The following is an 18,305-nucleotide window of genomic DNA, read 5'->3' on the forward strand; positions in this document are numbered from 1 at the left end:
GCACTGTTTCCTGAAACATTCTGCCCTGTTCTGAAAGAACTTCCTGGGTTTACCATCATGCTGTGGATGTTTGGTCAGGACGTGTTGTTTTATTACATTTGTTTGTTTTGCGAGATTCATTACTAAGCACTTCCATACACAAAACACATTGTGGGCGCTCCTCGTTATGAGTGTGTGTGAAACAGAGAAACTCATCGCTGTATATGTGTTTCATGACAATTGAGCTCAGTCAGAACTTGTCGCTAGCATTAGTCCAATTGATGACAGCGGTGAATGGTGGCAAGTGGGAATGACAAGTCAGTGACTGACAGCACATCATCTACAAAGGGAAGCACAGCCGCGAGTTGCCGCAAGCTGCCCAGTGACATGAGCAATCCTGCTATGCCCTCTGATGAACCATCAAACAGGCAAAAAGTCAATACAGGGCTAAGATTGAATCATACTACACAGACGTTCGTCTTATGTGGCAGGGCTTGCAAACTGTTACAGGTTACAAAGGGAAGCACAGCCACGAGCTGCACCAGTGACACAAACCTACCAGATGAGCTAAATCACTTCCATGTTTGCTTCGAGGCAAGCAACACTGAGGCATGCATGAGAGCATCAGCTGTTCCGGATGACTGTGTGATCACGCTCTCCGTAGCCGACGTGAGTAAGCCCTTTAAACAGGTCAGCATTCACAGCATTCACAGGGCCAGACGGATTACCAGGACGTGTGCTCCGGGCATGTGCTGACCAACTGGCAGGTGTCTTCACTGACATTTTCAACATGTCCCTGATTGAGTCTGTAATACACACATGCTTCAAGCAGACCACCATAGTCACTGTGCCCAAGAACACAAATGCAACCTGCCTAAATGACTACAGACCCGTAGCACTCACATTCGTAGCCATGAAGTGCTTTGAAAGGCTGGTCATGGCTCACATCAACACCATTATCCCAGAAACCCTAGACCCAGTCCAATTTGCATACCGCCCAAACAGATCCACAGATGATGCAATCTCTATTGCACTCCACACTGCCCTTTCCCACCTGGACGACCCATACTTTAAGAAAGTGGTTTAATAGAGCCTTTCTAATTTTTTACATTTGATATATTTCACCTTTATTTTACCAGGTAGGCTAGTTGAGAACAAGTTCTCATTTGCAACTGCGACCTGGCCAAGATAAAGCGTAGCAATTCGACACATACAACAACACAGAGTTACACATGGAATAAACAAAACATAGTCAATAATACAGTAGAACAAAAGAAAACACAACGTCTATATACAGTGAGTGCAAATGAGGTAAGTTAAAGCAATAAATAGGCCATGGTGGCCATTACAATATAGATATTAAACACTGGAATGGTAGATCGGCAGAAGATGAATGTGCAGGTAGAGATACTGGGGTGCAAAGGAGCAAAATAAACAAATACCAGTATGGGGATGAGGTAGGTAGATAGATGGGCTGTTTACAGATGAGCTATGTACAGGTGCAGTGATCTGTAAGCTTCTCTGACAGCTGGTGCTGGATAGATGGAGATGCTTCATGTGAGTCTGGAAGGAGAGTTTACAGTCTAACCAGACACCCAGGTATTTGTAGTTGTCCACGTATTCTAAGTCAGAGCCGTCCATAGTAGTGATGCTGGACGGGCGAGCAGTGATTGATTGAATAGCATGCATTTAGTTTTACTTGCGTTTAAGAGCAGTTCGAGGTTATGGAAGGAGAGTTGTATGGCATTGACGCTTGTCTGGAGGTTAGTTAACAGTGTCCAAGGAGGGGCCAGAAGTATACAGAATGGTGTCGTCTGCATAGAGGTGGATCAGAGAATCACCAGCAGCAAGAGCAACATCATTGATGTATACAGAAAAGAGAGTCGGCCCGAGAATTGAACCCTGTGGCACACCCATAGAGACTGTCAGAGGTCCGGACAACAGGCCCTCCGATTTGACAAACTGAACTCTATCAGAGAAGTAGTTGGTAAACCAGTCGAGGCAGTCATTTGAGAAACCAAGGCTGTCGAGTCTGCCAATAAGAATGTGGTGATTGACCGAGTCGAAAGCCTTGGCCAGGTCGGTGAATACGGCTGCACAGTAATGTCTTTTATCGATGGTGGTTATGATGTCGTTTAGAACCTTGAGCGTGGCTGAGGTGCACCCATGACCAGCTCTGAAACCAGATTGCATAGCGGAGAAGGTATGGTGAGATTCGAAATGGTCGGTAATCTGTTTGTTGACTTGGCTTTCGAAGACCTTAGAAAGGCATGGTAGGATACGGTGGGATTCGAAATGGTCAGTAATCAATCTAATCAGAATCATAGCCTGTTCAAAAGGAGTGCAATGTAAGAGAATGTTCAGATAGACAGCCAGCCGGTTGTCTAACATAATAGTCCATATGCTGACATAAACCCTTTTATTTTATAACATAAAAAAATAAACACAAAATGCATATTAAAACCTTTAATTGTTCGGGCTTAGTGTGCTGTGCAACAAATGATTTGCAACAAAGCTCTACCAACAGCATTTGCAAACGAAGCCACAATCACAAACAAAACAACAAATCAATGAGAGAATAAATGTTCCAGTGGTCTACATGTCATGTAGAAAAGAAACATTGTTTTTCCGTTTGAGATGCACAATAGTAGATTTTTTTGGCAGACAAACCATTTTAAGGGAGATAATATGAAATCTGATTGAAGGACAAACAGTTTGAAGTGACAGCCTTTTTTTCAATGCATTCAGGCTCTCAATGCAACAGAAATGGTAAAAAAAGAGAGAGGATACTTGCTACAAGTCCTGTAGATATTCACCCTGAAACAGTCATGTCAGGGAGGCGATCGCCAGAAACAGCACCAGTTCTCACCAGAACAAAGGCAGCGTAACATTCACATAATTCCAGTAAGTACCGTTTAACGCTGCAAAGTTTGAGCCGAGCAAGAGCAAAAAGCATCCATTATTCAAGTCATGACGTCATAATAAATGTTTAAACCAGTAGATATAAAAAAATATATAAAAAATAAATGTTCACTTGATCTTCCAATGCTATGCATCTCAGAATCAAAAGGAATATTCTCAGTTGTCTTGTGATTGTATGAGCACCTATGTATGTGTCTCTCATCACATGTAATCATTTAATCAAATGCACATCTGAATACCTGGCAAGTTAAGCCTGTCATGGGAGTGCAAGTACTGACACAAAATAAGGCAAAAGTAAAATTGGACTTTTGAACAGTTACAGTACAATGTGCATTTTGCAATGCTGACATCAGCTGGCAGTAAAAGCCATTGCACTAACTAAAGTCTATCTATCTACAGTGCCACGTAATATCCTATGATTTTGGCAACAGCAAAAGTCCTCTGGTTTAATACTGATATCTTGTCTGTCAGATTGTCAAGAACAGGATTAACGTAAAGAGTCCATCTTTAGTAAGGCCCCGCTTGTTGGACCATCTGCCGTGTTGTCAGTGTTTTTGGTCCTGGGAGGTCACCGTCTCAGAGATCTAGTCCCGATGAGGTCATAATAAGGAATCCCTTCGCTCTCCTACAAAAAGACAATGGAATGAGAACCTTACTTTAGGGTATCCCAAAAACCGAACCATTACCCAAGCAAAATCCTCACATTTTACAGTAAGTGGGGAGGCAGTGTAGCCTAGTGGTTAGAGCATTGGACTAGTAACCGAAAGGTTGCAAGTTCAACTCCCCGAACTGACAAGGTACAAAATCTGTCGTTCTGCCCCTGAACAGGCAGTTAACCCACTGTTCCTAGGCCGTCATTGAAAATAAGAATTTGTTCTTAACCGACTTGCCTAGTAAAATAAATAAAGGTAAAAAAAAAAAACTCCTCGTACTTCAATTCAGCTTTACAGTATTAAAGTATTATTAGCTATTCTATTCCATTAACCTTGGCATGCAATCTACTCTGTTTCCTCACCCAAAACACTCATCAAATCCACATCCCAACACCTGTACATTAACCTACCTGAATGCCTGCTGTGTTCGACACCAGTCCGTGCCTCCCTGTGCCAGTCAGCCCCTGCCCTTGTGGTTGGCATAGCTTGGGAAGCCAAACTGGCACAGCATCATGTTCGAGTACCTCAGGGGCATTGCGCCGTAGATCTGTGCCAGCCGGTTCAGGCAGTAGGAGCGCTGGAGCAGGTGTTCGGGACGGTGCCACATGCCTAGGTACCCACTGCTGGCGTCCCTCTCCAGATTGCGCATATCCACGGGCTTCACAAAGATGCCAGAGGGTCTACTTTTTATGGTCCCAGAACCTCGCCGTAGCTCCGCTGCCACGACGAAGTTCACGGCGATGTCGTCGCAGTTCTGCGTGTCATCCACCAGGGCGTGCACTTCGGGCGGCTGCTCCTGGAAGAGCTGCAGGTAGCGGTGGTGGAAGAAGGCGGCGCCGATCAGGACCATAGAGTACCTGCAGCAGTTTGGAAAGCAGGGCCCACATTCAGATTGTTTAAAAAAACAATGCATCAGGGCACAAGACACAGATGAACATGATTTAGAGCAACAATGTCTACATCTAGGCCTTCAGTGTCTAGATATGGCAAATTTCTATAGTTAGTTATGCAGTTATAGTGTCTTCAGAAAGTATTCACACCCCTTGACCCAGATTGTGTGTGTTACAGCCTGAATTCAACATGGATTACATAGATTTTCTCTCTCTCACCCATCTACACCCAATACCCCATAATGACAAAGTGAAAATATGTTTAGACATTTTTTCTAATTTATTGAAAAAAGTATTCACACCCCTGAATCACCTTTAACAACTGTGCTTATTTCTGGATAGGTCTAAGAGCTTTGCACACCTGAATTGTACAATATTTGCCCATTATTATTTTCAAAATTCTTCAAGCCCTTTCAAATTGATTGTTTATCATTGCTAGACAACCGTTTAAGTCTTGCCATAGACTTTCAAGTAGATGTAAGTCAAAACTGTAACTACAGTTGGCCACTCAGGAGCATTTAATGTATTCTTGGTAAGCAACTCCAGTGTATATTTGGCCTTGTGTTTTAAGTTATTGTACTTACCAAAAGGGGAATTTGTCTCCCAGTGTCTGGTGGAAAGCAGACAACCAGGTTTTCCTCTAGGATTTTACCTGTGCTTAGCTCTATTCTGTTTCTTTTTATCATAAAACAACTCCCTAGTCCTTGCCGATGACAAGCATACCCATAACATGATGCAGCCACCACCATGCTTGCAAATATGGAGTGGTACTCAGTGATGTGTTGTGGTGGATTTGCCCCAACATAACACTTTGTATTCAGGACAAAAAGTAAATTTCTTTCCCACCTTTTTTGCAGTTTTACTTTAGTGCCTTATTGCAAACAGGATGCATGTTTTGGAATATTTGTATTCCGTACAGGTTTCCTTCGGTCATTTAGGTTAGTATTGTGGAGTAACTACAATGTTGATCCATCTTCAGTTTTCCCCACATCCATTAAACTCTAACTGTTTTAAAAATCACCATTGAGCGGTTTATTTCCTCTCTGGCAACTGAGTTAGGAAGGACACCTGTATATTTGTAGTGACTGGGTGTTTTTTTTTATTTCACCTTTATTTAACCAGGTAGGCTAGTTGAGAACAAGTTCTCATTTGCAACTGTGACCTGGCCAAGATAAAGCATAGCAGTGTGAACAGACAACAACAGAGTTACACATGGAGTAAACAATAAACAAGTCAATAACATAGTAGACAAAATATCTATATACATTGTGTGCAAAAGGCATGAGGTGGTAGGCAATAAATAGGCCATAGGAGTGAATAATTACAATTTAGCAGATTAACACTGGAGTGATAAATGATCAGATGAACATGTGCAGGTAGAGATACTGGTGTGCAAAATAGCAGAAAAGTAAATAAAATAAAAACAGTATGGGGATGAGGTAGGCAAATTGGGTGGGCTATATACCGATGGACTATGTACAGCTGCAGAGTGTATTGGTACACCATCCAAAGTGTAATTAATAACAAAACCATGCTCAAAAGGGATAGATAATTGTATGTATGTGTGGGGTACAGAGATGAGGTAGTCATTAAAAATTATGTTAAACACTATTATTGAACACAGAGAGGGTCACATTTTTACTACTGAACTTATTTAGGCTTGCCATAACAAAAGGGTTCAATACTTATTGATCCAAATATTTTAGCTTTTCGTTAATTAATTAGTAAAAATGTCTAAAAACATAATTGCATTTTGACAATATGGGCTATTGTGTGTAGGCCAGTGACACAAAATCTCAATTTAATACATTTTAAATTCAGGCTGCAACACAAGAACATGTGGAAAAAGGGGTGTGAATACTTTGAAGACACTGTACCTGTCACCTCCTCCCATCTCTGGGTCCTGGAGTTCAAAGCTGCCGTAGCTGTAGACCCCCGTCACCGTGGTAACGTGTTTACGGGGGACAAATCCAACTATCTGATCTGGGAATTGCTGTTGGAGGATGAGAGTAGGGGACAACATTGAGGAACATTCCAATAGTAATACAGTATAAGCTATTATGTAGAAGAGGGCACAACAAAACCTATTCCCCTCAGGAGTCTGAAAAGATTTTGCATGGGTCCTCAGATCCTCCAAAGGTTCTACAGCTGCACCATCGAGAGCATCCCGACTGGTTGCATCACTGCCTGGTATGGCAACTGCTCGGCCTCCGACCGCAAGGCACGACAGAGGGTAGTGCGAACAGCCCAGTACATCACAGGGGCCAAGCTTCCTGCCATCCAGGACCTCTACACCAGGCGGTGTCAGAGGAAGGCCTAAAACATGTCAGAGACTCCAGCCACCCTAGTCACAGACTGTTCTCTCTGCTATCGCACGGCAAGAGGTACCGGAGCGCCAAAGTCTAGGTCCAAGAGGCTTCTAAACAGCTTCTACCCCCAAGCCAGAAGACTACTGAACATTTAGTCAAATGGCTACCCAGACTATTAGCATTACCCCCCCACCGTTTACACCGCTGCTACTCTCTGTTATTATACATTTAAGTCATTTAGCAGACGCTCTTTAATGGTTTTATCTATGTATAGTCACTTTAATAACTCTACATTTACATATGACCTCAATTACCTCGACTAATCGGTGCCCCCGCACATTGACTCTGCACCAGTACCCCCCTGTATATAGTTACGCTATTGTTTTTACTGTTGCTCTTTAAATTACTTACTTGTTACTTTTATTTCTATTCATATTTTTTTAAATGCATTGTTGGTTAGGGGCTTGTAAGTAAGCATTTCACTGTAAGGTTGTATTCGGCACGTGACTAATAACATTTGATTTGATTTCAATGTGTATTGTTGGAAGTACATACCTTCCACACAGAGAAGGCAAAACTGATATCTGGAACGCTGACCAATGTGTCATCATCCAGCATCAACACAGCTGAGGAGAGAAGTTGAACACAGAGTATACCATTAAATGATGAAATACTTTCAATACACAGCGTTGTTGTGCCTGTATAGTCGACTGGCCAATTTTGCGACGTAGCTGAGTAAAGGAGACGAGGAAAGGAGACGAAGAAAGGAGACGGGGAAAGGAGACAAGGAAAGGAGACAAGGGAAGGAGACAAGGAGAGTGTCTGTCAGTCTGTGTCTCAGTGGAGGCTGCTGAAGGAAAGGACGGCCATAATAATGGCTAGAATGGAGTCAATGGAATGGTATCAACCACATGGAAACCACATCCTCAATGTGTTTGATGTCATTATTATTAGTGGTCCTCCCCTAAGCAGCCTCCACTGGTCTGTCTGTGTCTCTCTTTCACACTCAACACCTCACAGTCAGTATCTATCTTCGGTTGAACGGCTAAGTGAGGTAGACACTTTGGAAAGCCACCTTAATACCATCTGTCTGACCCACTCACTCACTCACTCACCTACCTCACTCACCTCACCTATCTACTACCTCACTCACTCACTCACTCACCTATCTACTACCTCACTCACTCACCTATCTACTACCTCACTCACTCACCTACCTACTACCTCACCTACCTACCTACCTACCTACTACCTCACTCACCTACCTACTACCTCACTCACCTACCTACCTACCTACTACCTCACTCACCTACCTACCTACCTACTACCTCACTCACCTACCTACCTACCTACTACCTCACTCACCTACCTACCTCACCTACCTACTACCTCACTCACTCACCTACCTACTACCTCACTCACCTACCTACCTACTACCTCATTCACCTACCTACCACCTCACTCACCTACCTACCACCTCACCTACCTACCTACTACCTCACTCACCTACCTACTACCACCTCACTCCCCTACCTACTTACCTCACTCCCCTACCTACTTACCTCACTCCCCTACCTACTTACCTCACTCACCTACCTAACTACCTACCTACTACCTCACTCACCTACCTACCTACTACCTCATTCACCTACCTACCACCTCACTCACCTACCTACCTACCTACCTACCTACCTACCTACCTACCTACCTACCACCTCACCTACCTACCTACTACCTCACTCCCCTACCTACTTACCTCACTCCCCTACCTACTTACCTCACTCCCCTACCTACTTACCTCACTCACCTACCTAACTACCTACCTACCTACCTCACTCACCTACCTACCTACTACCTCACTCACCTACCTACTACCTCACTCACCTACCTACCCACCTACCTACTACCTCACTCACCTACCTACCTACCTACCTACCTACCTACCTACTACCTCACTCACCTACCTACCTACCTACCTACCTACCTACCTACTACCTCATTCACCTACCTACCTACCTCACTCACCTACCTACCTACCTACCTACCTACCTACCTACCTACCTACCTACCTACCTACCTACCTACTACCTCACTCACCTACCTACCTACTACCTCACCTACCTACCTACCTACACACACACACACACACACCTCACCGTCGGTATCGATCTCAGCAAATGGCTGCAGGCGGTTGCGCATGCGGTTGACGCTCTGCTCTTTGAACACCACGGGGATGGGATGGGGCCCCAGGTTGTCCCAGAGCTCTTGGGGGGTCCGCTCCCCAATGTTGTTCCACACGATGATGACCCGCCGCAGGTGTGGCACCGCCTGGTAATGGTTGAGCAGTTTCAGCAGGACGTCGGTGCGGTTATACGTCTGTATGACTATGGTAAATGCGGTGGCGTCCTCCTCTTCCGCGTGGCGCCCGGGAATGGCGTTGGCATTGCTGCCGGCGGTGGCTCTATGGCGAAGGGCTCCCATGGCCCCGGCATGGCCCCGGTCCTCGATGGAAGGGAGGAGGGCAGTCAAGGCAGCACCGACCAAGAGAAGGAGTAGTATGGGAGCAACAAGATAGGACCGCCGAAGGCCTTTGCAGCCACGGAGAAGGACTCTGCACTCAGGAGAAAGACAACAATGGACATATATACTGATTCCCAAATCAACCCCTAGCCCATACTCCCTATGCGCTTGTGGAGATCTGAGATGATTAGATAGACATAAACAATATGGACATAGGTCTACCTTGCCCTCTGTAATAGGTCAGGGGGAATTTTCGCTATATTGCTAATCCACACAGATCACAGACCTTCAGTGTTCAGGGTGCTGCAGCTAGGGGTCGATTGGAGGAGCCATATTTTACAGACTAGGCTTGGGAACTAAGAAACTATTTCACAGAATAGGCTTTTTAAAAAGATGGACTATTTGTCAAGCGCATACATTGTAAACCACGACATCCCAATCACAACACCCTCCATGATAATAATCGACGACAACATGTTGCGCGCATGCATATGCAAAATTAATTTGATTGGGCCTATTAGGCTATGGCATCATCAAAAAGTAAACTTTATTAAACTGTACTTTAACGGCGTTAGTGACTTTTAAAGTAACCCAATGAAAATGGGTTACAAACCTCGGCCTACAATAGACTAGGCCACTTAACAGTACAACAGTGAGGAAAAACACTAAGCTACCTACCTCATTGTTGTATCCTTATAACGCACATTCCAAAACAATTAATGAATCTACTTTAGTTGTTTTCTCCCTCTTTTCCCATTCCACCCAGAGTTCTGATGATTTACGTAGACGCAACGTAGACTTGCAGGAAAGTATTTGTAGGCAAATTCGGGAAAGTCAGGAAAACTACAATGACGCACAACTGTACTGCTTTATGGCGAGGGTTTTCGCCGCAACGCTTTTAGTTTTACGACGTATTTGGAAAATTGGATACGAGCGGCACCCTGGAAACGTCCTATTGAATATAATAAAACGCATTAGTTGGTTTTACAAGTCACAGTTGAACAAAAATGAATTCTATTGTAACGAAATGTCCGAAAGTTTCTCTTTCCAATGGCCTGCAAATTCCAATTCTTGGACTGGGTAAGATAAAAGACAAACAAATCGATGATACTGTTCAAAGCTTGTCACCTTTTAAAGAGAAATGTAAAATTATTTGCATAAGGTGACGATTTTGGAACAATGTTTGACTCATCCTTAATACAGTCGTAAACATTGATGCAAAATCGTCCCCTTATGCAAATACCTTTACATTTCTCTTTAATATATATATATATATATCACACACACACACACACACACACTGTATGGAACTACTCCGATGAATTTCTGCTGAAACATCGCCACATTGTGTCAAACTAGCCTACATAGAGGACTGACTGTTGTAGCATGAATTCCACCAAGAACACAACCTCGAACTTTTGAACTGAACATGAAAACACAGACCAGTGTGAAAGTAGTGGGCTTCTCAATAGTGGCTAACCAAAAGGTTTTGTAGACCAGTCATCAGTGTGAATGAAGAGACACAGTATCAGTAGTCCACAGAGGCATCCTCTCTGATTCCCCTGTAACTTTTCTGCTCTGTGGATTGGTAGGCCAATCCTCCAAATTGCTTATTTTATGTTGTTATAGGAGTGCAGATGAAGGAGAAGATTCTAGAAAAGATTGGGGCGGCAGGGTAGCCTAGTGGTTAGAGAGTTGGACTAGTAACTGAAAGGTTGCAAGTTCGAATCCCCGAGCTGTCGTTCTGCACCTCGTTCTGTTCCTAGGCCGTTATTAACTGACTTGCTTGTAAAATAAGGGTAAAAAAAATAATTAAAAAGGAGAGTGAAACACCTCAGACTATTGAGATGGCCCCATTGAAAGGAAGAAGTTTGAAATTCTAAATCAGGGAAAGTGATGCATCTTTCTTTTCTTCCCAAGGAACATCGCATAACGGCGGGTACTCACATGACGCCGTGTTGTATGCACTCCGCGAGTGTGGCGTGCGGCACATCGACACAGCGAAGCGTTACGGCTGTGAGGAGCAGCTGAGGATAGCCGTGCAGGAGAGCGGAGTACCGCGGCAAGACCTATGGCTTACAACCAAACTGTGGCCTGGAGAATACGGCTATACCGCTGCCAAAAAGGCCTGCCGCGACTCGTGTTCCCGCCTTGGGGTGGAATACCTTGGTAAGGCTCAAGACAATATGGTCTGAGTACTTTTTACTTATCTGATAGATAAAAAGTATTCAGTCCTTTTTGAAATAATAGATAAGGGAAACCTATTCAGACTTTATTGAACCTGGTCAATTGAAAACCGGTTCTCATTTCCAAGAGACAAAGTCCACAACAAGATGATCACCCCCAACTCATACCAAAGCTCTTCCACTATAGGTAATAAAAAAAATGTTTTCCTCTCTTTTTACTCTCACCCACCTTGGTGGGATGTCTACCGTCTCCTTGGTGTGGTGGGATGTCTACCGTCTCCTTGGTGTGGTGGGATGTCTACCGACTCCTTGGTGTGGTGGGATGTCTACCGACTCCTTGGTGTGGTGGGATGTCTACCGACTCCTTGGTGTGGTGGGATGTCTACCGTCTCCTTGGTGTGGTGGAATGTCTACCGTCTCCTTGGTGTGGTGGGATGTCTACCGTCTCCTTGGTGTGGTGGGATGTCTACCGTCTCCTTGGTGTGGTGGGATGTCTACCGTCTCCTTGGTGTGGTGGAATGTCTACCGACTCCTTGGTGTGGTGGAATGTCTACCGACTCCTTGGTGTGGTGGGATGTCTACCGTCTCCTTGGTGTGGTGGGATGTCTACCGTCTCCTTGGTGTGGTGGGATGTCTACCGACTCCTTGGTGTGGTGGGATGTCTACCGTCTCCTTGGTGTGGTGGAATGTCTACCGACTCCTTGGTGTGGTGGAATGTCTACCGTCTCCTTGGTGTGGTGGGATGTCTACCGTCTCCTTGGTGTGGTGGAATGTCTACCGTCTCCTTGGTGTGGTGGGATGTCTACCGACTCCTTGGTGTGGTGGGATGTCTACCGTCTCCTGGTGTGGTGGAATGTCTACCGTCTCCTTGGTGTGGTGGAATGTCTACCGTCTCCTTGGTGTGGTAGAATGTCTACCGACTCCTTGGTGTGGTGGAATGTCTACCGTCTCCTTGGTGTGGTGTAATGTCTACCGTCTCCTTGGTGTGGTGTAATGTCTACCGTCTCCTTGGTGTGGTGGAATGTCTACCGTCTCCTTGGTGTGGTGGGATGTCTACCGTCTCCTTGGTGTGGTGGGATGTCTACCGTCTCCTTGGTGTGGTGGGATGTCTACCGTCTCCTTGGTGTGGTGGGATGTCTACCGTCTCCTTGGTGTGGTGGGATGTCTACCGTCTCCTTGGTGTGGTGGGATGTCTACCGTCTCCTTGGTGTGGTGGAATGTCTACCGTCTCCTTGGTGTGGTGGAATGTCTACCGTCTCCTTGGTGTGGTGGAATGTCTACCGTCTCCTTGGTGTGGTGGAATGTCTACCGTCTCCTTGGTGTGGTGGAATGTCTACCGTCTCCTTGGTGTGGTGGAATGTCTACCGTCTCCTTGGTGTGGTGGAATGTCTACCGACTCCTTGGTGTGGTGGAATGTCTACCGTCTCCTTGGTGTGGTGGAATGTCTACCGTCTCCTTGGTGTGGTGGAATGTCTACCGTCTCCTTGGTGTGGTGGAATGTCTACCGACTCCTTGGTGTGGTGGAATGTCTACCGACTCCTTGCTCTCCCTCTAATTGTATCAATCCTCTTTTTTCCCTTTCCCTCCCCGCTCACTCCCTCTTCCACTCTCCCCTCTCACAACCTCTCTCACCCTTCTCCCTCTCTCAGATTTGTACCTGATGCACTGGCCAGATGCCATGGTCCAAGGAAGGTCCAATAGGGAGGTCAGGGTGGAGACCTGGAGGGCCTTGGAGGAGCTGTATAATGAAGGTGACACAGAAAAGTATTTCTTATAGTCACACATCGTGCTATAAGCCTATAGGATTCTGCATAGGTCTCTTATCTAGAGCCCTCTGTTTCTGTCTCGGTGAACGCGGGGCAGGCGTGTGTCGTGCCATCGGCGTGAGTAACTTCCTCGTCTCCCATCTGAAGGAGCTGAAGGAGGACTGTAGTGTGGTGCCTCACGTCAACCAGGTGAGTGATGCATTGGGCTTCGTTTCATTCCAGTCTTTCCTGGCCTAGTTCACTCCCTGAAGGGACTGGATGGGTGATTGCAACATGGATAAAACGAGTTGTAGCTTCCTGTCCAGTGACCACCTAGTCATCTTAGATCTGTGACGGGGACTGAATGAGGGCAGAGGGTAGGCGATTGATATTTGGAATGGAAATGCGGCCAGTGTGTCTGTGGGACATGACCTATTACCTACATTTGCCCACCAGTTATAAGCGACAGGAAAGGACAGACCGAGTGATGTCCCTTTCCCACCTCTCAGGTGGAGTACCACCCGTTCCAGCAGCCAGAGGAGCTGGTGGAGTACTGTCGCCAGGAGGGCATCGTGTTCGAGGGCTATTGCCCCCTGGCCAAGGGTCAAGCTCTCAGCCACCCCACCATCCTCCAGCTGGCACACAAGTACGCCCGCACGCCCTCTCAGATCTGCATCCGGTGGAGCATACAGGTACCCCCATCTCTCCTGATGCCTACCTACAGTGGGTTACAGCCTTTAGATTTTGTGTCACTGATCTGCACACAATACCAATATGATATCAGGGGAATTCAGTGTCAGTGCGTGGGTAAAATCACTGGGGAAGCCAAGCCATTAAAAAAAGCCATATTACAACCTGTGTGTTTTGATAATTGCGTCATCTGCTCTATTACCTGTTCGTTCGTATGCCTTGCGACCGTGATATATAGGCCTCAAGGCCAAGACAATAAAGACAGTGGCAGAATAAATTCAACCACACCTTTTGTTTTATCACAAAACCTGATAGCAACCTCTATCTAGTGAAGTCCACAACGCGCATTGCATGTAACAGACAGTTACATGAACTAGATGCAGTGTTTCACAAACCCTGGTCCTCCAGTAGCCCCAACAGCCCAACCCTGGTCCTCCAGTAGCCCCAACAGCCCAACCCTGGTCCTCCAGTAGCCCCAACAGCCCAACCATGGTCCTCCAGTAGCCCCAACAGCCCAACCCTGGTCCTCCAGTAGCCATAACAGCCCATCCCTGGTCCTCCAGTAGCCCCAACAGCCCAACCCTGGTCCTCCAGTAGCCATAACAGCCCATCCCTGGTCCTCCAGTAGCCATAACAGCCCATCCCTGGTCCTCCAGTAGCCATAACAGCCCATCCCTGGTCCTCCAGTAGCCATAACAGCCCATCCCTGGTCCTCCAGTAGCCATAACAGCCCATCCCTGGTCCTCCAGTAGCCATAACAGCCCATCCCTGGTCCTCCAGTAGCCCCAACAGCCCAACCCTGGTCCTCCAGTAGCCATAACAGCCCATCCCTGGTCCTCCAGTAGCCATAACAGCCCAACCCTGGTCCTCCAGTACCCCCCAACAGTACAGTTTTGTTGTAGCCCTTGACAAACATACCTCATTCAACTCATTGAGGGCTTGATGATTAGTTGACAAGTTGAATCAAGTGTGCTCGTCTTTGGCTAACACTGAGAATTAAGTAAAACCACAAGGCCAAATTCCGATCTCCATCAATGGCTAATTTAGGAAAGGGCCAATTTTAGCTAGCTAGACACCGGGGGACAACGATATATAACAAATCCTAATTGCTAAATCGTCCATAAATATTGCCAATAAAATAAAGTAATTTAATATTGATTTATTCAAGTGTAATATCAACTGGTTCCATTATATGGTGGAACAGAATCTTAATAAAGGCAGTATCCTCAGCGGTGGTCCTTGTAGAAACCTATGGCTGTTTAATGGCATAGTTCTGTTTATTTAACAGACAAGACGCTCTTATCCCTTATCACAGTCAAGACATACCTATTTTATAGTAAAAAAAATCATGATGTAATATAACAAAATGGAACAGAATATAGACCTGTTTTAGCATATTTTCAGTTTGGAACCTCTCTATGTTCAATCAACCAGTCCATTTGGAGTCCTCATTTGGCAAGGAATGTAGCTTGTGTATCCCATCAGTTACACTGAACAAAAACATAAACTCAACATGTAAAGTGTTGGTCCCATGTTCCACGAGCTGAAATAAAAGATCCCAGAAATGTTCCATATGCAGAAAAAGCTTATTTCTCTTTGCCAAGATAACCCATTTACCCAACAGGTGTGGCATATCAATATGCTGATTAAACAGTATGATCATTACACAGGTACACCTTGTGCTGGGGACAATAAGGCCACTCTAAAATGTGAAGTTGTCATACAACACAATGCCACAGATGTCTCAAGTTTTGAGAGAGAGCGTGCAATCTGCAGGAATGTCCACCAGGCACAGCCAGAAGAGGACTGGTCACCCCTCATAGCCTGGTTTCTTCCTAGGTTCTGGCCTTTCTTGGGAGTTTTTCCTAGCCACCGTGCTTCTACACCTGCATTGCTTTCTGTTTGGAGTTTTAGGCTGGGTTTCTATATAGCACTTTGTGACATCAGCTGATATAAGGGCTTTATAAATACATTTGATTGATTGAGCTGTGTTCAGAGAATTGAGTGTTCATTTATTTACCATAAGCTGCCTCCAATGTTTTTTCGGAAAATTTAGTAGTACATCCAACTGGCCTCACAACCGCAGACCCCGTTTATAGCGTTGTGTGGGCGAGCGGTTTGCTGATGTCAATGTTTTGAACAGACTGCCCTATGGTTGCCTACCTTCACCACCTGGGTGGCCCGTCAGAAAGTCCAGGACCCCAGTTGCATAGGGAGGAGTTCAGTCCCAGGGCCGTGAGTTTAGAGGCACTATGGTATTGAAAGCCGAGCTGTAGTCGATGAACAGCATTCTCACATTCATTCCTCTTCTACAGGTGGGCGAGGGCAGTGTGCAGTGTCGTCCGTGGACATATTTTTTAATAAAAATTAGCTCAAAAATATTTATAATCACTGAAAATGACAAATTACCCAATGGATCATGATACTTTTCTAGTAAAAAAGTGGGGTTGCAAAAACATAGGTCTGCTTCATTGCTCAGGCTGGATATGATTGGTAAAGGGGATGTTTGAGAGTGTTGATTACTTTTCAAAGTTCCATACAGTTACTCATTCTTATGGAAAAAGATATTCCTTAGTACACTGTCATAGTTATACATTTACATTAAGACACTGAAAATGCAAATCTTTATTTAACAGTGTGCTTTGTCCCCCTTCCCTCTCAGAATGGAGTTGTCACCATTCCCAAGTCCACCAAAAACGAGAGGATCCTGGAAAACTGTCAAGTGAGTTGGAAGGGAATTGTGTGCATGTTTTTAGTGGAGTTCTGTTTGAGCATGTGTTGAAGTAGATCTAGCTCCACCTAATATTAAAAAGACAGTTCACCCAAATCGTCCAACTGAGTTGAAATAGGCTCTAAGAGAACCCCATTGTTTTAGGGTAATCAATGCCAACGTGAGTCTGTGAAGGCTGAAAAGGGACATTTGGGTGTACTGTCACTTTAAGACTCAATAAATGTCAAATGATCATCACAAGTTCTAGAATGGATCCTGTCCAGAGTCCTGCCCCCAGCTAAAAGGACGTATCATCTCTATCAAACCACCATGTTTGCCCTCTCAACTTCCACCCCCCCCCCTTGCTGGTCCTGGCTCCTCCCACTCCTAGGTCTTTGGGTTCCAAATGGAGGGGAAAGACATGAAGGTATTGGGCAAGTTGCATGATGGGAGACACGTGAGCTGGGATCCCACATGTGTGGAGTGACAGGTGCAGCATGTGTTCACCATCACGCCTTGCCTCTATGGATAGAATAGTAAAGAGCTGAAGCTCTGCTAACTAAATCATTCTCAGCCACTCACACCCCCCCCTCTCTTCCTTTCTGGTCTTTTTCCCTGGCTTGCAGTCTTCCACCCTACAAAATTCATCCCCGGTCTTTGATTATCATGAATCATATTTGCATACAACGTATTCGCTTTTCTCCTTTTGTTTCACAAACCCTTTCATCTGATTTCGTGTGTATATTTGGCTGCCCCTATATCTTGGCTTGCTTTTAGTTGGTGTGAATGGCTGCTTAGTTAAGAGGTAACTAAGCAGAAAATGAATGGCCGTGCCTCAATTTAAAATACCATTGAGATCTGGGGAGGACTGTTTTCTCTGAGAGTGATGTCACTCATAAGTGTCTCCTCAGGTCTTCGGGTTCTCCCTCTCAGTTGAGGACGTGGATCGCGTCAGGAGACTCCACAGTGACATGAAGCTCATTCATCTCAGCTGGCCACTCTGGAAATGATTATCATCTTAAATAAAATACAAAACTTTTAGAGATGAGATCTGTGTGTGTTTATGGCTGTGAATAGGAATGGTGGGTGACTCCGGTGCTTCAACCAGAATTGTGAAACCATAGTTGCTGCTAGCCTCACCCAACTGCCTTACTTTGAGCTATTAGTGCCTATCCTCCAAGTTGATGTGACTGGTAGGATACTTGTTAACATTGATTTTTAGAAAATCAGCCATTACTGTATGCCTAGACACAACATTGCCTTAATCCACTGGTCCTTAAAGAATTTTAGGGAGGCTATGCTGCTTAGATCAATGCTATTTTTGTACTCAACTATTGCTAATGCTAAACTGGAGCAAAGTAAACTAAATAGTCGAACACCGAGGTTAAGATTATTTTAAATTGTAAAAAAAAAGGATCCTTCCTCCAGGATATTAATTGTAATTAACAGATCATGTCGTTGGTTAAAATAATTTTAAAAAGAGGAACACTGAGTTCTGCTCAAATGCGGTTTTATTCATCTCAATTTCAGTTTGCTTTTATCATTTTATTCTCAAGGTTCCGTAATATGTTCTGCAATGATTACATTTTTATTTTAATCTATACTCTTGAGAAACATTCCGAATTTGAACCAGAAGGGCATTATAAAATCATGAACACTGCATTGATTATTTTTCTTGGGGTGTAAGTGAACAAAAACCAT

At 44.9% G+C, this 18,305-nt stretch overlaps 2 protein-coding genes across 3 annotated transcripts; one reads left to right on the top strand and one right to left on the bottom strand.

The window, feature by feature from the left end:
• Positions 1–2,430: 2,430 nt before the first annotated feature.
• On the bottom strand, positions 2,431–10,089 carry extl2 (exostosin-like glycosyltransferase 2). The gene is made up of 6 exons (XM_064992179.1): positions 9,952–10,089; positions 8,910–9,364; positions 7,309–7,379; positions 6,322–6,437; positions 3,965–4,411; positions 2,431–3,526 (listed from the first exon to the last, which is right to left on the bottom strand). Exons 1-5 carry the CDS (start codon positions 9,954–9,956, stop codon positions 4,012–4,014), a joined length of 1,047 nt encoding a protein of 348 aa, XP_064848251.1. The 5' UTR covers positions 9,957–10,089; the 3' UTR covers positions 2,431–3,526; positions 3,965–4,011.
• A 95-nt stretch (positions 10,090–10,184) lies between these two features.
• Positions 10,185–17,645, top strand: zgc:110366 (uncharacterized protein LOC550476 homolog). Of its 2 annotated transcripts, XM_064992182.1 has the most exons (8): positions 10,185–10,353; positions 11,194–11,442; positions 13,109–13,210; positions 13,323–13,414; positions 13,714–13,896; positions 16,557–16,616; positions 16,996–17,094; positions 17,516–17,645. In XM_064992182.1, exons 1-7 carry the CDS (start codon positions 10,281–10,283, stop codon positions 17,089–17,091), a joined length of 855 nt encoding a protein of 284 aa, XP_064848254.1. In that variant the 5' UTR covers positions 10,185–10,280; the 3' UTR covers positions 17,092–17,094; positions 17,516–17,645. The 2 variants fall into 2 exon arrangements, with proteins under 2 accessions (XP_064848254.1, XP_064848253.1); XM_064992181.1 differs by lacking the exon at positions 16,996–17,094.
• The last annotated feature ends 660 nt before the right edge of the window (positions 17,646–18,305 follow it).

The sequence above is a fragment of the Oncorhynchus masou genome, chromosome 17, assembly GCF_036934945.1.
Source record: "Oncorhynchus masou masou isolate Uvic2021 chromosome 17, UVic_Omas_1.1, whole genome shotgun sequence".
Classification (NCBI taxonomy): Eukaryota; Metazoa; Chordata; class Actinopteri; order Salmoniformes; family Salmonidae; genus Oncorhynchus; species Oncorhynchus masou.